The sequence below is a fragment of the Agelaius tricolor genome, unplaced genomic scaffold (genome assembly GCF_023055355.1).
Source record: "Agelaius tricolor isolate 1412-34295 unplaced genomic scaffold, bAgeTri1.0.p SCAF_8, whole genome shotgun sequence".
NCBI classification, from domain to species: Eukaryota; Metazoa; Chordata; class Aves; order Passeriformes; family Icteridae; genus Agelaius; species Agelaius tricolor.
In genome coordinates, this window is record NW_027269268.1 from 25,144,573 (window position 1) to 25,169,178 (window position 24,606).

At 36.9% G+C, this 24,606-nt stretch overlaps 1 protein-coding gene across 4 annotated transcripts in view; it reads left to right on the forward strand.

Moving 5' to 3' along the window:
- Positions 1-24,606, forward strand: part of KLHL2 (kelch like family member 2) — a 54,360-nt gene that overhangs the window by 19,764 nt on the left and 9,990 nt on the right. For all 4 annotated transcript variants that reach the window (XM_071432008.1, XM_071432009.1, XM_071432007.1 and 1 more), the window contains 4 exons: positions 14,549-14,711; positions 21,629-21,738; positions 23,125-23,241; positions 24,246-24,395. In XM_071432008.1, coding sequence (XP_071288109.1) covers positions 14,549-14,711; positions 21,629-21,738; positions 23,125-23,241; positions 24,246-24,395 — 540 coding nt within the window. The remainder of the gene's footprint in view (positions 1-14,548; positions 14,712-21,628; positions 21,739-23,124; positions 23,242-24,245; positions 24,396-24,606) is intronic.

Sequence of the window (24,606 nt, forward strand, 5' to 3'; positions counted from 1 at the left end):
AAAACTGTTGCTGCAGTACCACAGGCTAATCAGGTTGGCATCTCTGAAGTTTGCTGCCTGGTTTCATAAAGGCCTTTAATTTGCTTGCATTTGCCTCTATTTACTAACCACACTTTCCTGATAAAGCATTTAAAAAAATCATCCCTATAGTATTTATTAATTGAATAGAATTTTGAGGCATGTTTTAAGCTAGTTGGTTGTCATTGTGGCTGTCCCTGTCCTGTCCCCACTGGTTCTTTGTACAGATTTCCTCTTGCATCTCCACAGTGCCGAGACAGTCACTCCATCTTGGTTTAACTTCCAAAGTCTTTCCTGCAGTACATGCCTGCTTACATCTTAGGGGCTGGAGCAGGGTATTGGACCATGTGAGTATTCCTCTGAGCTGATTTATTGCTAAAGTCTGCATGCTTCTAAAGAAGAATGCAGTTAGGTCAGATAGTACCAATCCTGTTGAAGTTAACAGCGATATTTATTTTGTTGTGTTTTGTTTTGTTTTTTTTTTTTCCTTTCTAGAGATTTTTTTTTTTAAATAAATCAGTATAAGTTGTTTCTTTTACTGCTCCTAAAAAAGTGTATGGTGTCATTGGAAATCATTGCACTGATTTCCCTGTCAATAGCCATGATAGATTCTTTCAAAAAATGAAAATAGCTTTGACTTTACATTAAAGTTTGTTGATAGCATCTTTAAAGGTGAAATCTGTAAATTTGTTTCCTGTGACTTAAATTTAACTTGCCAGCAACTCTCAGCAAAATATCCCAGTGTTCTTTTAGACAGACTAGTAGGCCAAATCTTCATTAAAACTGTACAGCTGTCTTTTAAGCTGTTCATATAGTTTTATTTTTCTGAGCTGATACCAAATTCTGATTCCCAAATAATCTCCTATAAAATTTTGGACAGATTTGGCTTCCTGCCTTCAATATATCGCTAATTATTGAGCCCTGAGTTGACAGGTTACAATCCTGCTTGTTTCTGAGATAATTAAAATATTTGTCATGGGCTTTGGTTCCCTTGTCTTCCATATCCTGGCTTTTTCCAGAATCAGATTAATCTTGAAAACACCATATTTCCACCATCATATTTCATTTTACCATCACTTTTTGCTTTGCCTTCATGAAAACCTAAAATGTTCTGTCCATAAACTCACTTCTTTCTTTCTTAAGAGGTTTCAGGCAACTGCACAAGTTCTTGAAAGTATTTTCTTTTTCAAAATATGTTTTATGAAATCGAGCTATTAGTGTGTCAAAAACTATTTGATGGTTGGTGGTCTTATTTCCCTGACACAGATATTATTAAAGCTTTAGGAGGAGATGGAGTTCTTTATTGGATCATCTTATAGAGCCTTAAAAATAAACAAGCCTTTGGCCTTTCTGCTCATCTCCACTTTGGCTGCTGTGGTATAGATACTAAATTATGAAAGCTTTGGCAAAGTCTGAAGTTGTATTCAGAGTTATTCAGGTTAAAATACTTTATGAAACTGGCTCATCCTAATGAGTTTATGATTAAAACAGGATTAACTGATTTTTTAAATTCTGATGTGTGTTGAAACTACATGGTAATCCAAACTTTCACTTTTATTCTTTTATGACAGTACAGTTCTAATAATATTAGGGGCTTGCTGACACTGCAGAGAGGTACTTAAATCCCAGCTGACATGAGTTTCATTGCAAACCCTATTCACAGAAACATGTGAATGAACATTAGGTCTTACTGGGCAAGAATTTAATGCTGGACTAAACAGCCTTATAGTGTGCTCTTTGGTTGTGTGCTGAAAGACTACCACTGTGTTTTGCTATTGTATGTATTTTATACTTAAGGCTTCAAGCAACCATCTGGTTGCCTCCTTTTGACCTATTTTTGTATTTATGACAACAGCTTTGAGGATTTTAATAATATGAGGGCATAACTAATATGTGGCATAGCTGGAGGAGAGACAGTGGCACACTCCTTGAATTTATATGCATTGTAAGACATGTCAGGCAACAGTAAATGATCTCATTTTTTCCACTGAAATAATCCTAGTAGGCATTCTTCATTTGCTTATATGTGCCTGCTTGTCAGGAGAATGAGTGTAGGAGGGAAGGCAAAAGAGGAGCATGATGTCTTTACAGGCCTATTTTATTACAAATATAAGCTTCATTAATTTGCACTTTAAATGAATAAGCTTCACCTAAGAGCTGCTGACCAAAATACTAAGCAAACAGCTTTGCTGGAAAATTTAATATTTTGTTCTCTGACAATTTTTAAATGCATTTAAATTGTATTTTTTTTTAAACTCTATTTTTTATAGCATATCTTTTGTGATTTTAGCTATTATATATGTGCAAAGTAGAACTGCCTGTTTTTGGGGGCACATTATTATTCTGTGCACTGCAGAATCACTGCAGTTGCTATATTGTCACTCCCCTATGTTTGTTTTTAACTGAGGAACTGGGTTTTTGATGTGGCTGAAGATGTGTTCCAAAGCCTCACTCTTATTTGATAGATGTTTGATGCTCTCTTAAAGGATTTCCGCTTCTGATCTGGCTTGCTTGGTGGTATGTGACAGGAGGAAATCACACTGTGTGCTCAGTGTGAGGAAAGCATTAAGGGTTGCTGAAGCTGGTAGCCTGATAACAACTAGGTGGCTGCAGCTCTGTATCTGCAAGCTCCAGCCTGGCAGTGAGGCTGAGCATGCCTTTGCAGTAGGTGCGTGCACAATCACATGTGTGCAGTGCACTCTGCCAGCCCCACGGATCAGTGCAGGCAGAAACACTCATCTGCTGTCTCTGTTCTCTCTTGAGCTCAGCTGTCTTCCTAAAGAGTCTCTTGGACTTGTCTCTTCAATATCTTTTGTATTGTTAAGACAAACTGAATAAATACAATTCATACTACTTCATTTAGGGATAAATTCTTTCCTGTGTCCTCCCCCGGATTATACAAGTTAGTGAAGTTAATGAGGTAAGTAGCAAAAGGGGTCTGCAGAGAAAGCAATTGCTGTGTCTGTACAGCTGTAGCTGTGGTCAAGGCAGAGGGAAAAATGGTGGCAGGACCACCAGAACCAGATGTTGCACAGATATGGCAAATACTCTCTCCTGAGGTATTCACTTTTTTATTTTCCTGCCTTTTTTTTCTTTCCTTTCTGCAGATATCTTACTGCTATTTCTCTCTGTCCTCCAAATGATGCTTTTTTTTTTTTTTTTTTTTGGCCATCTGAATGGGGATCCAAGAACTTTTTTCATAAAGCAAATTGAGTAGGCAGAAGGATATGAGCCTTGTAAGAATGAAAAGATGAACCTGAATTGGCATTTGAGCTGTTGTACACTGGCTTTAGTTGCCAAAGAGAAATAGACAAGGGAGAAACAGAACTGAGAATGAGCACCAGAGAGAAAATTAATCTAAAATGTGGATCAAAAGGTATGAGGAGTGAATTAAAATTGTCCCAAGACTGTAAAAGACTGTCTTGGACTATCAAGTGCCAGTGTGTAGGAGGCAGAGAGAGTCATACTTTTTCCAGAGAGAGATTGTTGTCTTGTGGACTGAATCACAGATTTCCCCTGTCTCAAAATCTCTGTACCTTCAGAAGATGTTTGGGTGTTCTGTTTTTTTGTGTTTTGGTTTTGTTTTTTGGGTTTCTTTTTTTTTTTTTTTTTTTTTTGTGGGAGGGAGAATGTGGGTTGAGGTTTATGAAACCACTTGTTTCTGCTTATTTGGAAGAGACTTGTGGGCAAAGGCAGTGAAGAGGCTTGCAGCTTGGCTATGTCAGCATGGTCTAAGCAGGAGCCAAGGAATGAATCAGAAACTCTTGGAGGAGGTGATGGGGTGAGAGAGAAGTGGGGTTGAGGCAGGAGTGTGTTACAGAAGAGATACTGATCTGTAATCCTGCACTTCAGAAGCATGTGATTCTGATTACTGTGGGAGGTGAATGGGAAGTCACCGAGGGATTTAAACAGGCATGTTTAATTTAAATGATAAAAAGAATAAAACACTTTTACTCAGCACTTCAGCTCTAAATATAACATCTATTCATTTCCTGCATATTGTTTCTTAAATGAGTGATTTAGGAGAGCATGTGGGCTTTCAGAGCCATGCACGAGAAAGGTGCCAAAAACTAATTAAGGTAGAAAGTCCCAGTTACGCCAACAGACTGTGCAAGGTGCGTCCTCTTACACATCAAGGATAGGCTTAGAGAGAGGGTCAAAAGGTGAAGTGCAAAACCAAATGAATAAAAACATCCAATCACTAGAGCAAATAGGATTTTATAGACATATTTGTAAAAATAATCCTTGCGTACCCACAGAAAAGAAACTTTTGAAGCGAGGTGGCTGAGACTGTATGAAAATGTTATGGTCTGTAACTGGCTATTCTTTGGAATTTCAGCTCATGTTTTAGTAAATCACAATGTCATTAGTGATCCTGAGCCTTATAGAGATTATCAAGGATTTGTTTTTTCGTTAGTGGCAGGTGAGATAAGGAAAGTTCAAACTTTTCATATGTTTCAGAATTCTATTCATGAGTTGTGCATAGCTAAAAACCTTCTGTAATTCTTAGAGTGGTCCAGAAATAACCATATCAAAGGCTTTTGAAAGTCAAGTTAGTTATAGTCCCTCCTAAATTGTCACATGATGAGCAATAAATAGATCAAAAATCCCTAGGGAGGAAAGGATTCAAATAGGAATAAATAGTCGGGTTTTGCTATCAAAGTGATTGTAATGTGTCACAGGCTTCCAAAGGACCTATTTCCTTTAGTCTTGGAAAGCAGGTAGCAAAACATGTAGGTAATGAACTGGTTTAAGTATTTTTTCAAGATCAGACAAAAATAGAAAATCTCACTGCTTTCTAGCTAAGCTAGATGTCAGGCTATCATGATCACAGACCAAAATTAATGTTGGAAAGTGTAAAGTAATGCATGGAGAGAAAAAAATTGAATTACTCCTACATATTGCTATGTTTTACATTAACAGCTTTTCCTAGTATAGAATAACATACTGAAGTCACCTTAGAAAAACTTCTGCTATTGTAAAATAGTATCTTTAAATCTGAGCATAAAAAATGGCACAGCACTATCTGTATGTCACTGTAGAAATCTGCATTATCACCTGGAACACTGTTGGATGGTCTAAAATATGACAGGAATAGCATGCTTTGGGGAAAGGCTTAAAGCCATTAAAGACATGGAAAAGCTGTCATTTGAGAGAGGAAGGGAATCCAGGCCTTTTCTAGGTTGACTGTGAGTTGACTAAAATAGGACTCTTATTTTTCTTCCAGTGTCTATTTGTTTCAAAGACTCTACATACACTTGTAAAGGGTAAAAGGGTGAGTTACTAATTTATGCTGAAAGATAACAAGCTTTTCTTTAGAATACCTAAAGAGAAGTGCACAAAACCATATATGTACATCGATGGAGTTGTTGGTATGTTTAAGGTGAGTGAGTGCAATTCTAAATGAATAGAACATTGCTGCAAAATGCGTAAGTGCAGCTGCTTAGGGTACCAAGGTGAGCAGTGCTGCTTTCTATCTGTGCTGGTTGGTTTGAAAATAATTACCTGTGAACCCTGGAAATGATACCTGTGTTACCATTAGATAGACAGTGTTTCAATCAAAGCAAAGATTAGATAGTGTTTCAAAGCAGGTATTTTCACCTCTTAAGGTTTACCTCCCTAGTTAGGTGAGACTATATGAGGTCCAGATCTGGGTTGAGTTGACCTGTTCTAATCTTCTCCATCCTAGGTTTCCTTTTCCCCTTTTCCTCAGAAGAGGGGAAGACAGGGGAAGGGATGGTGCTGGTGGAAGCAGAGCAGTGCTGTGAAGCTTCATTTCAGTAAATACTGGGTTTAACCACATACTGGGGAAGGATGGAGGACATAACAGATTCTGTCTCAAACCAGATGCCAAAATTGCTTCCAGTGTGACCCAGAGTGGAGGAGATCCTTAGCTGGTTGTTGCAGAGCTAGACAAAGGCAAAAATGTTGCCATTTCCTTCTGTAGAAGGAAACTGAGATTTCTCTTTTTTCTCGTGCAGTTGATTAGGGAGAAGTGTTGTTTTTTCTTTTTAGAAGGTCTGGATTTTACCTATTACATAAATATTCTTCTGGAAAACTGTGAAGTTTTAGACTAGCCTAGAAGATATTTTTAACTCTTTGTTTTATGGTCCACCTGGGATTGGGATTCCATTGAGCAGAATTACAGCAACAAGCTCTAAGTATGGTGTGGCCTAAAAGAGTTTACAGACTTGAATAGACTCTTTGTCCAGAGAATTTGTGGCTGCCCTATCCCTGGAAGTGTTTAAGGCTGGGTTGGATGGGGCTCTGTGCAACAGGGTCTAATAGAAGGTGTCCCTGTCTGTAGCAGGGGATTGGAACTAGGTGATCTTAAAGGTCCCTTTCAACCCAGGCCATTCTATAATTTTTAAAAAAAGGAAGAAAAAAAGAGTATCAGATATGATGACCATTGGGTAAATCAGAAGTCATTTAGTATTGACATCACAAGTTTTGTGATCCCAAAACCTGATGCCTTCATCTTTCTTTGCTAGGATGTGGTTGCCCTTTAGCTAAACATTAATAATGGAGGAGTATAAACTGCCTTCTCAGACTGACAGTTTGTACGACTTTTCTGAGTCTTGAAAATCATCCCACTGCTAGGCAATGCTAGAGGTGCTTCTAGTCAAGTTGGATGAAAGCAGCTACTTTTGTCTCAGCCACAACTTTTGCTGTAGGCATCCATGTCTCTATTTCTTTGTATGACCATAAAGCTACCTGTGGCAAAATCTGAAAAGTAGCCCTTGCCAACTTAAAGTGCAGAGGTCATTTGCTGAAATGAATGCATGTGTGCTTGTCCACCTCCCTGTAAAATTCAAGGTGCTTATTATGAGTAAATGAAGTCACTTAAAGAGACTGCACAGTTGACCTCTCTTACCTGCAGGTAGGTTCAGGACGTGCTGCAACATGTAAGGTGGAAGATGCATAAAGGCTTCCTTGAAAATGTTTCTGTTTTCTTGATATTGGTTGTGCTTTAAATCGTGAAATGTATGTACTAAACGTGCATCTGCAAAGAAAAATCAAATGGGAAGCTGTAGATGCTATTTACTTTGGGAATTTTGGCTCTACGTACCTGAATTTTTAAAGTACAACATCTAGATTAAAGCATTTATGAAATTTGTCACTAAGCCTAATGCTTTTTTTCGAGGAAATCCTCCGTGACATTTCTAGAATGTAATTATGGTCTGTTGTAGGAAACTGAGTGATAAGTAAAAGATTATCTTAATAAATTACAAAAACATAATTATGGTAAAAGCTTGAAGTAATCAAATGTGTTTTGAGTCCACTGAAGGACCATTTACTGCATATTAGATGTTAATCTTGACATAATTTTTGTATTGAAGATAAGCACCATGCACAGAAATAATTTCTACTTCATGCTATTTCTGTTGTCCTTAGTTCTTGGTTTTGTATTACTTTAAGACTTGGTAGTATATATCTTCTGTACCAGAGAATGAAATAATAGAGCAAGCAAAATTCACAATCTACTATCCCAGTTATGCTGCTGTTTGCTTCCTGCCCAGGTTTTTGCAAATGGCCTTTCAAGCCCTCTCTTTTAAATTGCCAGAAAATGCTTATACTAGAACAAACCTTGTTTGTCACAAGTCATCCTGTAGCATACAAAAACCCCCAGCAAACCAACAATTCCTTCCTTCCCCTCTCCCCAGCTCATCAAAGATTTTTTGTATACTTCAGGAAACAGCAAATGAACAGTTTTAGTTTTTTGTCAACCCTTTGCATCTTCAGTTTTCGGCAATCCTTTGACGACGTTTCTATTGTAGCAATCTTTGGCATAGCTGAAGTGATTGTGTGTGTCAGTGGGGTGTGGGCTGAGGCTGGTGTGGTGCTGGAGGCTGAGTTGCTGCAGCTCAGTGCCATGGCAGAAGCTCCCTGAAAGCTCCGAGCGCCAGCTGATGCAGCGATTCTGTATGTGGGTCAGCCTTTACAGGAAGAAAGCAAACCATGCAGTGTGAGTTATGTTATCCTGCCTACTTAATCTTTTCAGCTTCTCCTAATCCTTCTGCAGGGTAGCTATGTATATGATTTGACTGCATAGCACTTCTGGTGCTGTAATTAAAGAAGAAATTGTCCAGTTCCTGAATGACACAATATCAGAAGTAGCTTTGTTCAGACTCGACTTAGTCTTGTTTAAATTATGCTGTCCCTAAGAAAATATGATGGTGTTTTTATGCAGCTGTGTAATCTTCTAAACACTGAGTTAATTAAAGTATGATGAAGGATTCTGAGCTTTCATTTTAGATTACTTACTATACACATACTTAAATTCAGTGGCCAAACTTCAAATCAAGAACTTTGCTCCTATAAAATCAAAATGTCTGCAATTTTTTTCACTGAAAGAAAAATGTAAAACTTTAAAATTTTTTTAGGTTCATTATGTTTTACTCCAAGTGAGAGAATGTTTAATTTCTATTACCAGTATGTGTTAAGAGAAGAAGGTGAAGCTTCTGCTTATTAACAAAAATATCCATCAGACTAGGAAATCAATCTGTCTCTCTTGTGTGAAAGCTTATGCCAAAATGTACTTTCATGTGGTGATTAAGGCACTGTTCTGGTAGAGAAGAAGTAGGAGAACCCTGAAGCCAAGCAAGACTGCATGGTTCTCCCTTGTAGACTAGATGGATATCCCTCATTATAGTGTATTACTTAAATAAGTGACTCTTCTATAATTTCTTTTGCTTCATAAATCTTGTTTCTGCACTTCAGCAACCACTAACTGCATCCCAAATCACTCCCAAAACTTCCACAACTACCCCTTTCAAAAAAACCCCAAGAAAACAACAGAAAACCCACCTCTGTACCTAATGTTTTTATTAATAACTAGTAGTTCGTTCAGACTAATCTTTTAAGGTGCTCTCTCTTCAAAAGCTGCTTTTTGAGCAAATTACTTCCTATCAATTGCATGTCATTAACTGAAGTGGACTCTTAAGTGCAGATTATGATGCAAGTTAAAAAGCAGATATGTAAAACACTTACTTCTTCCTTATCCTTCATTTGAATCTGTCACAGTGATTTCCAAGCTGGGAGCTGCTTAGTATTTTTTAGATCATGTCAATAATTTAAAATACTATATTTTCATGATTATTCAATCATTTTCTACTGAAGTGGTGCTCTACCAATTTGTGTCTAGTACAAGGGGAATGTGAGGGAATGGGACTATTTTGTGATCTGATTCCCTCCTGTGATGCTATGAAACTGCCACCTGCACCTGATTTTTATTTGCATAGGGCTCATTAAGCTAAAGGAAAAATTAATACATCCATGTCTTCATTGTGCAATAGCCTTGAGGATGTTAAGATATCCAGAAGGTATACTTCATAGGCTTCATGACATCATGTTCTAAACTTGCAGCTCATGCATGTCTTTAATTCCAGTGCAACCTCTTATTTTTGTATTTTAACACTGGAACACCGTGCTTAACATGCACATGTTGTTCAGACAGAAATTCAAGCAGGGCTGAATTTTCCAAAATTGAAACTTCCACATTTTGTCCCACTGATGCCTTAAAATATTTGTGTCTATTTTAGTGTTTTTGTATGCATACTCCCAAATAGCATAATTTCAATGCTGTGCTGAATGATTTCACTAGAATTTAGATTACACTTCAGTTACAAACCACAGTTTTAATTACGGCACAGATGCATGTAGATGAGAATAAAAAAAATAAGATCATTTGGGTTATATTTAACCACTATGTTAATTTCCTTCTTCCCCGTGCTATGATAATGTAAACAGCAAATGAAGGAGCTTGGTTTGCTGAAATGGTTATTTAAAACTTAAAAATAAATGTTAAACCTTAATCTACTTCCTGAAGATTTCTTTATTACAGGCATTAACATAACTGCTGTTCTCTGAAATTTATCTCATTTTAATATTGTAACTGAAAATACACAATATGTGTGATTAGAGAGGAGCTAACTTGCTCTTCTGTGAGCTTCTATGTTGTATTGTAGTGTGTTTGGATTCTCATGCATCTGCTTTCCTCGATTAGTATCTTTCCTAATGTCTCAGATCTGTTTTCTTTCCTCTCCATGCAATAAAGTATGGAATTTCTGTTTTAGACAGCACATTATTCATTTCTCTTGGCATACACTGCTCTGATTTTTATTGGCTTATTTGCTTGAAAAATGCTTCAGTGTTCTGAGAAATTTTGGGTTTGTTTATATTGTGGGATCTTGTTTTCAAAACCTGCAATGTGATCTGTCACTATTTTCCTATTGACATTATATTGATCTTAATGTGGTTTTGGTGGGTATCAATTTGAATTTCAGCAAATATTCCTGGCAGAAATTTTAAGATGATTACAAGAAATTTGAAAGCAGTATTGAAGAAAATATTGTCTTCAGCATCTTCATATGTCAGGTATCACAACATGGTCTGTCTTGGAGAACCTCACAGTACAAAAAGGAATGCAAAGAGGACAGCTTGGATGGATATAAAATTACTGGACCAAATTGATTTAAATTAACCAGCAGAAAGCTTTAATCAATTTAAATTTTACTTTTTATTGAGCTTTTTAAAAGCATGTTGAGAGGCCTGTTCCCTGAATTTTTAATATCTCCCAGGAATGGAGATTCTGCCGCTGGTTGGGACAACCTGTTCTGGGGCTTAATCAGCCTCACTTAAAAAATACCCAGCAAAACACAACACAAAACAGAAAAAGCAACCTAACTCCTTTTTTTTTTCCAGTCAGATTTTCCTATGTTCATACTTTTCCTTGTTCTGTGGCTATGCATCTTCAGGAACACTCTGGCTCACTCTTCTATACCCTCACAATAAGTAGCTGTGGACTGTAATAAGGTCTCCCTTTTTTTCTTTTATGGCTGCACAAACTCAATTTTCTTAGCTTTTCCTTGTAATATCACATGCTCCAGCCCTCTGATCATCCTGGTGGCTCCTTCCACTGGACTTGTTCCCCCATTCTCAACCAGCAGGGCAGCCACTGAAACCTTGTGTGTTGAAGAAGTGGTACCAATCAAGGGGCTGTGCCTGTCAGGTCATCTAGCAGCCCTCAGGTGGGATGAATACCCTTGTCTGGTATGGAGGCACTCCAGGGCAGCTGCTCTGACCAGCTTCTTCTGGATAGTCCTTGGGGGACATTTAATGATTGCCATGAAATTTACTGTTTTGAAGATACTTGGTACTACATAGCGTTATGTTTTGATTTAGTAGAGACATACTGCAATGTGCTGAAATCACAACACAAGCATGACACAGCACTTGAAATATACATTTGGATCACTATGCAAAAGTGATTCCCATTACTGATCTACACATGCCCACTGCCAGGATGGAGGGCATCTCCAGTTCACCAGGAAGGAATGTGTGGGCTAAAGCCCTCTCAAGCCTATGGCTCTCTTGAGAGCTCCTTCTGTTGCTTTTTTGGTTTTACACTTTTTGTGAGACTGAGCTGTGTCACATACGAACTTCTCCCCGTGCTGGCCTGACTAGCAGGGGGACACCTTACCTGCTAGTAATTATTTTAGAAAAGACTGTTTGCATAACCTGATGACTTACTGGTACAGCCATATACCTAAAGGAAAAGTCACCCTCCAGTCCCTTTTATATGGACATAAATTTGCCTTTATGCCACTAGATGCTCATTCTTGTATTTCTTCCTCGAGTTCACCACCCATGCCCATCTCCTCTGAGCCTTCTTTCCTTGTGGAGGTTTGTTCATCACTCAGGCAGGCTGTATCTCTTTGGGACTGTTGTAAGTGTGTTCCTGCTGAGCTGGTGGGCTTGTGAGCACCTGGAGAGGTGCCTGCCTGTTCCAGCTGCTCCTCACTTTCAAGCTCAACACAGGTTTCAGCCACATGAGGTGAATGTCTCCAGCTGCACAAAGATGAACAGAGTCATAATGCTGTTAGGAAAAAACAGGAGGGAGAAAAGCTGCAAGCATCATTAGTACCCTTAGCCCTTGACATACTCCTGGCAGGTACCTGAAGGACCACAAGAAAGGGCAGCAGCCTCATTTACAGGTTGATGATTTAATTGAGTTGTGAAGGGCTTGAATTTACTCCAGTGAAAACGTGGACCCACATTCCAGGCTTAAGTAGATCCCTCCTGACTGTGCAGGTGACATTGCAGGTGGATTTTAAAACAAATACTTGCACCTGGTCACAGTCCTTTTTTTCTCAGTGGGGTTGGAAAGATGTATTTGGCATGATGGGTGCACAGAGCTTTGGGAATAGGCATGTCACTGCAGGAAGGAGAAGCAAAAGAAAATAACCAGGGAAGAGTCTTCACAGGCTCATAAGGGTTAAATAATTTGCTCTAGGAAATCTAGCAGTCATTCTGAGATTCATCACCACGATTTTGACACAAAGAAAGAGAATACCTAATTTCTTATTTGCCATCAGTAGTAATAATGTGTTCAGTTTTCTTTGATTATAAAAAAATTAGCCATGTTGAGAATATATTTTCATAGAACATATTTTCAAGAAATCGGAGATTTTTTTCCACCTCTGCATTTCTTGCAGTACAAAGCAGTATGCGCATTACAGTATTTTTGATCTTTAAAGGAAAGTTATGATACCCTCTGCTGGCTATTTTTGGAACAGATCTGAGCTATAACTGACCGGTTTAGAGTCAGCAGCAATTAAACTTAATCTGTACCGCAGTTTTAATATAGTATTTTTTTTTCTGTTCTTTTTTTCTGAAGGATTTGTGAGGAGTTTGGGTTGCTTTGGTGTTTCGTCCCTCTTTAGTTCTGTCCCTGGCTTCAGCAGAGTAAATCTGACTATGATGGAACTGTATTTTTGAATGCAGGTTGTTATGGCTTTCAGACCAACACTTCTATAGGTACAAATGAAAATAGCTAGATGTTATCACAGCTCTTGTTGCCTAGTAACCAAAGCCCAATGTGTAATTCAACGAGATAAATTTGATGCACTTTGCTTCTCTTTTCCTTTTTAGCAGCAGAATGTAAAATACATTTAGACTTGAATGTTTTGTTTTCTGATAATTAAAATGTATTGAAATCTCTAACTTTGCAAGCTCAGTTACAGTGATCTCAGAACTGAAGTAAATTCCCATAATGAAGAGTAATCTGGTTCTTGTAACATTCCTTTACTGTTCATATAGGTATGCCAGGGTAACTGTGAATACAAATTATTTTCTCCATGCCATTCTCAAATTTCATGTTTCCATTTTGTATTCTGATTTGATGATGGTTTTACAAATTTTTCTACTGGATCCATTTATGCAGTCAAGGATTGTTCTCAGAATTATTTGCTCAACTATACTGATAATGTGCCTAAAATTATCTAAGACTGTCCTTGAATTAGTTACCAAATTTGTGATCAGGTATGAAATGTTTGCTTCATTGGGGCAAGCTGTGTAAATAAATACTTGTAGTAGATTTCTGGAATTGATTTTTTCTATGTAAGTTAATGATTATATCTTATCATAGAATTAACTAGCAAATGAATTTATCTATTCACTGTTATAACTAATCATACTGTGTTCTGATAATATAAATTGTATTAGTGATATTATCTTAACATTATATATATATAATAACATTATATATATATCTTAACATTATATATATATAACATTATATATATATAATGTTAAGAGATATATATATCTTAACATTAGTGATATTATCTTAACATTTATATAAACATATGCTAAAATAAAACTATTTCATTGTACTCTTTCAACCTTGTAATTAATAACCTTTAAGCTTACTAGAGTTGTTTGGAATTGCATGACACTGACTTTTATCATTATTACATCTTTTCCACTTACTTTGTTAGACTTACTAAATATTTTCAAGAATTATCTAAGATTTAAACTAATTTTTAAGTATTTTCCTTAGTAATAGTCTGTGTATCTGAGTGCAATCACGTTTGTGTCTTTTTTTTTCATTTCTCCTTCATTAACAGTTGATATTCAAAGCAAACTCTTCTTAAATGTATGATCCTTTATTTTTCCTGTCTATATTGATTGCCAGACAGTCTCGAATTATTATTCTTCCGAGATGGTCACAGACTTCTGGGGAAGTCTGAATTCTGTCCTTACTGGAATCTCTTGCATAAATATGCTTATATTTGATGGTGACAAAAAAATGGTACAGTGTCCACTGCTTGCATGCAAATAAGATTACATATTCTGTCATGGTCTAGAAAACTTTCTTTTAAAAATATCCAACACTGAAGGCTTGGAAATGAGATGTAATTATGAAATGCTGGGAAATGCAAGAAGGGAACTTGTGAATGAATATTGGGAAGAGTTTAAATAAAACGTGAGTTACAGTTTGTGGAACGAGTTCCCCAGTGAACACAATGGTAGAGATGTTGCTTGTTATTCTAAATGGTATCTGTAGGGAGGTAAAATCATGCTCCTGCTGGGTTTTAACTTCCTCAGTTACAGAATGCTGAAATCTTCCTCTTTATTTTGGTCTTGGTTTTTTAATGGTTTATTTTGTTTTCTTAATATTCTCAATACTCTTGTATAACATCAGAATTGAATTGGGACGTTAACCAGCTCTTGCTTCTCCTTTCAGGTACTGCTCCCAGCAGCTGGTCTCTTGCAACTGCAGGATGTGAAGAGGACTTGCTGTGAATTTTTGGAATCTCAGCTTCATCCTATCAACTGCCTGGGGATTCGTGCTTTTGCTGACATGCATGCATGCACAGATCTCCTGAGCAAGGCCAACACATATGCAGGCAAGTTCTCATTGCTGGAGCACACATTGATGTGTGTCAGTGTGGGTGGGATTCAGAGGAACCCGAGTTTTATCCAGGGTATTGCAGACATGTATCTCCTGATGAAAACTGCATTTTATCTGAATGCCTTCAAGAGAAAGAAAATGTGCTGGCTGGCCCACAGTTATATTTAAGCTGAATGGGGCAGCATCTTCACAAACTATTCTAACTCTGCAGGGTCCAAGCCATTTCCAATGCAGAAAGAAGCTAGCTTTCTGTTTAAAATCTTGCAGCGTCACTTAGGGGAGGAAATCGGGAAAGAAGAATTAAAATCCTGACAACTACCATAAGTCAATGTAGGAATTACATGGGGGAAGAAAAAAGAAAAAGGCATTGAAAAGAGGGGGAGACCCTGCACTGCACCAGTGAAGAAGCAAGAAATGTAATGTTGGGTATTATGTAATCAACTTATCTTCTGAAAATCTTGCTCATCTAGCCAAAGACCTGAAATTTCTTACTCTAAAGGGTACCTATAGTCTCATCCACTTGAATCTTTCTCTCCAGCTCTCCTATTTTCATGCTTGGTACTAACCTTATATTTCCTGTAACCAAACCACCTTCCATTTCCGTCAAATTCCCCCCAAAAGCTTCCCTTATTGTCATCATATTCTTGGAGTACTGCTGGCCTGTATGACAAGCTGCCAGCTTAACTCCTACTGTGTATTTGCTGTGTCTGTGGGGTGGATTTTAAAGCAATGCACAGTCTGTTCTCACTCTTGAGATAAATATGCTGTGTGTAGTCAGAATGCATAGTCAGGTCCATTCTTTGCTCTGCCTTCTTCCTCCTAGCACTGTCAGGCTTAGATCAAGAGAAATAAAAAAAAGAGAATTAAAAATTAAATGTCCTGATAAGGCTGTAGAAAAAAACACGTACGACTGCATTGCTTTTCATAACTTTCCTTAAATGTACAGTGACCAATTAGCATAATTAACAATTAGTACAGAGTTAAAATTGAATATTTTCCTGAAATAGAGCACTAAGTGCTTCAAATCAGGTTGAAATAATAGGCTTTTTATTGCCTTGAATAAATTTAGAGCTCAGAAAGGCAAGGACTTTGATGAATGCTTTCAATTGTCTTCATTCCTAGAAATGCTGATTTGTGGTATAGATTTTTTTAACTCACAGGAGATTATAGTATTTCCATCAAGAATGATTGATATATCAATTAAAAAATTCAAAAGCTTTTCAGGTTGTTTTTGAAAGTACAAGCTTTTGTAATGCCTACCTTACTCATGAAGTTGTGGTGTGCACATGACTGAATGACTTTGTGGTATTTCTATTTAGACATCTATGCAAAAGGTTTTAATTAAATCCTTTTGTCTTTGAGTAATACACTATTAAATCCAAAAAGCTATTACAGTTTTTGAAATAGAAAGCAAGACATACACTTATTAACTAGAGTTAATGTTCAGATATTTAATGTTTTTGGGAACACATTTTGATACAGCTGTTGCTTGAGTTTTAAATTATTTTTTCCAGCTTCTGTTCTGACTGGGCCTTAGTTATTTCTAAACTGAACCTCTAAACTCCTTAAGTTACTTCTGAACAATCTTTGTTCTGTTTAGTAGTTGAAGCTAATATTTGTATAGATTACTTTCTAGAAATAAAGATTCTAAGACCCTGGCAAGACCTTGAGTGCAGTATTGGTTAAATGTGTTTTGAGAGCACAGGAATTATGTCTACCTGTTAGCTCTCTCCTTCCCTGGGTCACTTTGTTCAGGCATCCTTTGCTGTGCACAGCGAGTGTCTGCAAGCAGAGCACAGACAAGTGAAAAGAGGAGGGAAGCTATTTGTTGGTCCTAGTTGGGACATGCAAGATACTACACTGAGCACCAGAATGCTCAGTACTCCTGATAAAAGGATCCAAGAAGGAAGCATTGGCCTTCATTTCTCCTTGGAATTGGCTCATCATCAGTCTTGCTGAATTTCTGTCTGCTGACTCCCTGATTTCATTTCATACAGTTCTATACCTTTTCAGGTCAATGTTTTTGCTCTTGAATTTTCAGGCTACTTACTGCCTTTATCTCAGCCATCATAGCTTCTTTTTTCCCCTGTTCTTATCTCAAATGGCTCTTTGTACTTTGTCACAGCTTTCTTACATATGAAAAAAAATTCTCAAAGTCTAAGCCAAAAATACATGGCTGTGCCATTTCAGAGTTAAGCTTTGTATCACAGGCAGCTTAATTCCCAGAGCACACATTTTGGGATTAAGGCTCCAGAAATTAGAATGAGTACAGAAAAGGACTATTAGATTGAAAAAGGTAGTGAAAATATTTTCCTGCCAGAGAAAATGAAAAGTATTTTGTTTTGTAACTTCTCCCAGTCTTTATTTTGTTACATTTGCTACTTTGGGTTTAGAAAAAAGAGGCAGTGAGATAGTTCTGCTAATACACAATGATAATAAAAAAACAAATGGGTGCCAATGGATCAGAAGTTATTAGAAAAGTGAAACTCTAGAACTTCCTTCCAGTGGGAATGAAAATACAACTTCCATCAAATTTGGAGCTTCATATTCCTGTGGTGGGTTGGTCCTTTGCAGCAGAGAGCAAGATCTCTAGGAGAGTCATTTATATGCACCTGTGATCTGAAAATAGTGGACAATTGATACAGGTTACTTGGAATGAGCTTCTGTTGCAATTTAACTTGGAGATGCCACATGTCCTCATGATGTTCCAGCAAGCAGTCCTGCTCTGGGTCTTGTTACACTTGCACAGTCACAGACTGTGTACAGCTGAGGCCTCTTCTCCTTTTGTGAGGATTCCTAGGAAGAGCATGTGGCATCAGCACTGCTAGTCTGTCCTCAGTTTTGGTCTGGGATATGTCTTACGTAGTGTTAAAGGATGTTCACAAAATAACAACTTTTCCTGAGAAGGAGGTGCATTATATAGGTGTTGTAATGTTGTGTACAACCTGAAGATAAATTGGTAAAACCTTTTAATGAGAAGGGGTGCACCACCTTGGACTAGAGAGACCCCAGGTCTTATGTCTTGACACATTTCTTAGTTTTAACCAAAGAATTATAAGGTATTTCACCCACTGCATACAGGCATTGGGAGACCTGTGGCAGTGGCACAGTGAACTTTTTTGACTTTTAGCGCTGTGCTGAGATGTTAAAGATTCTTTTGTTAGGGAACTCTAGCGTGTTTTGTGATGCAGGGATTTGCTGCATTGTATTTGGGATAACAGCATTCTTGATTCTGGTGCTCTTAGTCTGAAACTTGAGCCCTGGCAAGCCTTGGAAGTGCATGTCTTCTGTGGACTGTTCTTGTGTACATCTATATGCCTGGCATGCAAAGGATGGAGTTGTCAGAATCATTCCTATGATTCTATTCTGAGTAGCAATGTCTGTTGCTATGCTGCTGTTGCCTTGGCTGTTGTGAATTTCATGATGTTCTTAAAAACAGTTATTTAAGTATAAAATTTGCAAATAAATCAGCTTTTTTGGAAAAAAATGTGATTCTGCAGTTTTAGCTTCTGCTGGTTCTCCAATTGGCAGAACTTGTGTCTATACCTCTGCAGCAAAGCTGGGGTTCCTGTTTGACCAGTGCCTTAAAATAGGCCAATAGCAAAGGCCTTTTGTCCCAAGCCAAAAAAATCTCAGTGTGACTTTGTGAATTAATCCATAAATGTTTAAAGCATAAAATATCCTGGGAAGGTTTCAGACGTAGCTTTCCTTCCTATGTAATTGAAAAATATAAAGTTAATGCCGCTATCTGTATAGCCAGACTTGTGTGCCTTTTGGATAGGAGAGGTGTCAAGTGCTTTTTGCTGAATGTGCATGTATAGCTCCAGACTCAACAACAAATACCAAAAAGTGGTAAATTTGCAGCTCCTATTTTCTTTCTATGCTTTCCATGCTGGCATTGTTTATTGTACTTCCAGACATTTTTGTTACTAGCCCTTTTCCTGTTGTTAATGACTTCTTTTCATTTGTCCCACCCTACTGGCACAGGGCAGACAAGGACAGATCTTTAGCTATTCAGACAGAAACTGACTCAGTTGCAAAAATGTGAAAATCTGTTTTTCATATGCAATTGGAACAGATATTTTAGAATCGTCCTAAAATTGATTTTTTTTTTTGTAAGTCAGAGATTAGTCTTGATAATAAAGAAGTAGGACTCTATTTGCTTAAGAAGTGGGAATTTAGAAGCCAAGCCTCTGCAGGTCCTAAGCCAGCTTGTTTTCAGGCTGCCAGACTCTAGAGCCAGCTGGCTTCAATTTCTGGGTAAAGAGGCAAGAAATGGGGCAGGATTCCAGTACAAATTTGTCAAAGTTGCATACTGTGTGGAAAATTCTGATTTGGGAAAAAAAAATTATTTTGTTCTCTCATGGAAACTTCCATATGGGTAGTTCTCTCTTTGCTTCTCTAAGAGATGTTCATAAAGAAAAAAGTATGTTCTGTAATGCACTAAATAAAAACCAAGATAATGTGAGATTTTACAGGGTACAGTTACATGAAATATTTAATCATTTAAGCATAACTTTCATCATATTTGATGTTAATATCTTCAGATTATCAAAGCTCTCAGGATGGGAACTGTAATATGAGATAATAAAAATCCTAACCCCGAAGGCAAAAAAATCCACACACCTCCAGTACTATTTTTCATCGTTATTGGGAAAAGAGGATACAAGTGTGATTTCTGGAAATTTTAGTACTGAGTCATGTTATTTCGAAGATGCTGATATCCTTCTCGCTAAAAGGATGCAAAAAGTTTGAATTTCATAAGTGTGTTTTTTATATATAATGAAGCCTTCTGTCTTCAACACTTGAACCAGCATTACATAAATTGCCATTGGTGGATTTAATTGATTATTACATTTCCTTATTATTTTTCCATTTTTAATTACATTAAATAATCCATGTAGGTATAATTGCAACTGGCTTCTGCCAAATGTTATCTATCAATCAGTTATGATGGTCTGCTAGACAACAAGGGATCTGATTCTTACAAGACAAGTTATTTCACCTTACCTCTTTTTTTGATGACTAAAATTTATGTAGAAATCCCCTCTATTTCTCTTTTGTCCATAATTCATTCACCTGAGGATCTATAGCTGTTGATTGAGTAGTTTGGTTTAGTGTTTCTCCTTTTTTCACTCCTTCCCTTGACCATGTGCCATGTTTTATGTTTTAAGAGGCTGACATCCAGTAAAACAGTTTTTGTTCAAGCACTGGAGTTTTTTTTATTCTCTTCCATAGTTCTTATGTCTAGCATGAAAACTGGAGACAGCCTCACTCACATTCATTGTATTACTTTGAAAATTCTCAACTTTCGCTTCTCCTGGTTTAGAGGGTGGATCTTCCTACTTAATGCTTAATCCTACTTAATTTAGACATAAATTGAAATAAACTTTTAAAAAGCAAGGCTTTTGTATGTGAGTCTATAAAATCAACCAGGTATTTCTGATTTATGAAATATATCCTGCTGGATGTGTTCCACTGTTGCATTGTATTTCTCAAGAAAAGATGAACAGTGCTTCAGAGCCTCAGATTTGTTTGAGATTTGGATGCATGTTGCTTCCCCTTTCTGCTTGCCTCCAAACTCAGCTTCTCAGTACAGCCAGGCATACTGGTTTGTGACACTGTCACCTAAAATTTGGAGTTTATTGTAAAGGTAATCTATACAAATTATCTTTCTCAATTTCTATTTGCAAACAATAAAACTCATCAGATACTTAGCTTGAGAAACTGCATATTTTTCTGAAAAGCAAACAGATACTAGAAGATTTGTAGAGTGGAAAAGTAATGGGGATGTTATAAAAATCAATAGTACTTATTTTCATCCTTTCTTTCCCATTGCCTGAAGTACTGCAGAAAATACTACCTGTCCATCATGAGAGAATGCTGCAGAATTAGAGGGTCTTGTACTGATGATCATTGCATTTAAAACAGCTGTTTTCTTGTACCCTGCAATGTTGAACTGAAGAATTAGACTTCTTGAGCTTAAGCATTTAGCATTCTTTAACTTTTTTAAACAACTTAGGCAACTTTCTCAAGTGTGGAGTCTTAGTTACAGTAATACTAATACAGGAATTGAAAAGACTATAAAATGTTCTTTGGTTTGAGTATGTTTGCTGGCCTCTTTTTATTTATTCTAATTTTGAGACAGTTCTTAAGTTCTTAGTAACAGTTGTCCCTTCTGACTTCTGTTAAGAATAGCAGAAGAAGGGGAGAAATAATTTTACTGAATGGAATGACTTTTTAAGCAAAATAATGCCATAAAAAGCAATTTTAAGGAAGGGAGGGGACAACTGAATAACTGAATGACAACTTGGAAACTCTAATTTTTTTCAGTTTTATTCAAGTTTTAAAGGTTTAAAAAAATAAGGTTTAAAAAAATTAGGAAAATCTACAGACCTTCTGCACTTTGTAGAGATTGCAATTTGCAATATTTTATGACCTTGGACAAGCTCTGAGAGATGCACCAGGACTTGTTGTATGACATTGCTGGTTGGTTCTAAAGAATCAACCATTGTTCATGTCAAACTTCAAATTTAAAATGTTTGTCAACAACATACAGAGTCTAAAGACTCTGGAGTCTTTTTTCTGTATTTTTGTGTACAAATTTAGTAAAATGAGACTTAGGTAATTCTCAAAGACAAGTACTGAGATGAAGCAAGCATCTGAAAATTGCTACAATACTTTTAGTATAATGTGCTTTAATATTTCAGTTAAGGAATATTTAAATATAAAAGCTATTTGTGAGACCAAGCTTTAACTTATAGAAGAGGTTTTAAGTCAATATATTACTTCTAGATAGAATAAAATAGCTTGCATATTCATTTTCCTCTGTTTTCCCCTGCTGTGTTGATGCTTGTTAAACATGTGGAGACCTGTTGCTGTATGTTAGTGTATTTCTTTTCCCCCAAACAGAACAGCACTTTTCTGATGTTGTGCTTAGTGAAGAATACCTCAATCTTGGTGTAGAGCAGGTGTGCAGTCTGATATCCAGTGACAAACTCACAATTGCCTCAGAGGAGAAGGTAAGACAATCTGTATCTCAGTATTCTTTTTATCCTTTCATGTGAAAGAGTGAGCTTGCTCCTTCTGATCTTGTGCCCTTTTTCAGATGTGTTCTGTGTTTCATTAGCGAAATTAGGCAGGTATTGTGCTCAAGTTTAAAGGATGCTTCCCAAAAGTGTTGTCAGTCTGATGTTGACAACTAGTCTCAACTCTTAAAAATTCTACAACTATATTAAATCACATTACCTTCTTTGGGAAAAAAAAACCCAAAAGCAAAACTACATTAAATGGAAATTCCTTCTCATCTTCAAGCAGAACAACCAGAACACATGCTGAGTCATATCCACAGGAGTTTGGTTTACCAAGGAATAAATAATTTCAAATTTGAAGAGCTATTATATGCCATTTACTAACTTTAACATCAGCAGTCCCACAAAGGTATTAAAGCTCTGTGTGTATATGTGAGCTGTTTAACCTAACTGAACATATGTGGGTTGCACAAGAGATGACATGGCAGCTTGTTATTACCAAACCAGAGTTTAATGTGTGTTGGCTCACCTTTAGCCTAGATCTCAATCTTTTAAAGCCATTTTTGAAACACTGTGCTCTTCAGTGAGCCCAAGCTGTCTCTGTAAACCTCTAATGATTTTCAGGTTGTGGATGTATTAATTTTGAGATTTTTAAATTCAGTTATGATCTATTTGGATTTCTTTTTTCCGAGAAGTTTATAGTTGTACTCAAATGAGGCTAAATTGTGTACAAAAGCGTGTTTGAATACTCATTTGTAGAGTTAGACAGTGTTTCACGTTTGAAACTTTGAATCTAAGAGCTATCTGCTTAAACAGCAACTAGCAAAGCTATGTTGTTGTTCCTGTAATAGCCCAAAGGTCTGGATCTATCACCTAAATACATGTGATGCTGCTTTTGTAGAGTATAATTAAGGTTTTAATGCTCTAGTGAATGATGAGCTACTGTGCAATGCAGGCAAAACGAGGCTTGGGATCACTTGTCCTGCTAAGATTCAGTGATGATAGGTCATTTGAACGGGGATGTGGCCGGTCAGTTCTCCAAGAAAGGAAGAAAAGCATGAGGACTGTAATATTCCTGCTGCTGTGTTGTTTGTTTGCCTAGTTTTCAGTATCAGTGAAGTCACTGTGTGCATTTTGTCAATGTAGCACAGCTATCCTTGAAACACCAGTAGAGGAGTAGATATAAAAAGAGACCAGATAATGCACCTTCATAATTTTATAGTTGATAAATATGGAAATAATGGGACCTGTAACCACTGTCATCTGTTCTTACATTAGGAGTTTTAGAATAAGCAAAACTATTTTTGGAGGCACACTAATGTTTTCATGCTTATGAACCTGTAAGTCAAAGAACTAGATTTGTTTGTTTTCTGGAAGGTATTTGAAGCAGTGATAGCCTGGGTAAACCATGACAAAGATGTAAGGCAGGAGTTAATGGCACGTCTGATGGAACATGTTCGGCTGCCTTTGCTTTCCCGGGAGTATTTAGTCCAGGTAAGCAAAAAGGAATACTAATTATTCTGCATGTGAATATTTCTGTTCATTATTTTAATGCCAGATCAATAACTTTAAATTTCAACAACAGTGTCAATAGTATGTTAGTGATAGAAAAAGTAAACAAACAGCCACTACCACATACTCATGTGCACATCCACCCACTGAGGTGAGGGATTGCCACGTAGAGAATGACTTATGTAAGTAATTTATCTGTTTGGCTGAGTGCATGTCATACCACACCAGGAATCTGAACAATGTAATTTGCTGAGATCAGGTTGGGTTTCGTTTGTAATGCCATCTTTTGATAAAGGATTTGTTCTCATAAGTGAATTTTCCGCTTCAGAATTATATCTGTTGTTTAAGCTGATTAGGAATTAATGACAAAGGAAGCTTTCTATTACCTGGTTCAGATAAAATAATTTCTTTCAAATTTTATAAGCTCATTTGGATATTTTGGTGTCAGGTCAAATATTTAAGATTGACAATACGAGTTCAGTATTAACACTGGTTAGTAGGTATAAGTAGGTTGGTATGTATTTATTTTAAAAATTCTGGTTTTGTGATATAAATCTCCAATTTGTGTGGGTTGTTTTGGGTGGGATTTGGGGTTTTTTGTTGTTGTGTTCTGTTGTGGTTTTTCTTGTTGTGGGGTGGTGTACTAATTTGTTAAATTATTCTCTGCTACTTCCGCCTCAAAATATTCTGTACTGTCTGTATTTAAAAAATCAAGAAATGTGCCCAATTGTAAGAAAAGTGATTTACCTTGCCTATCACTGATTCTTCCACTTGCTAATTAACAATCAGCATATTTTAACTTTTTTTTTTTAGTGACTACATATTTCCAACACAAATTTGTGTCCTACTGGTTAAATTACAGTCTTAACAAGTAGGTTAATCTGCATTTGTTTGATAGATCATCGGCTTTAATACACTTTGGACTCTGATTTCTGCTTTACTTCCTTAACATGCTCAGACCTTGTTAAACTTCTATTAATAAACAGAGAGTTGAAGAGGAAATACTGGTTAAGAACAGCAGTGCTTGCAAAGATTACCTCATTGAAGCTATGAAGTATCACTTGCTACCAACTGAGCAACGGGCATTGATGAAAAGCACACGGACAAAACTGAGAACACCTGCCAGCCTTCCAAAGGTAAGGCCCCTGTTTTTCCAATGTATCTACTATTTCAAACTGCATTTTAAAAACTTTCATGAGAGCATGACTGTGTTTTGGGGTATTTGTGTAAAAAAATTGTATCAGAATTACTTATCATAAAAATGTAACAAGTGATTACCTTTACACTCCATGCTACTTATGATATAGATGTTTTAGCCTCCCACCTACACAGAGAATCACCACTACT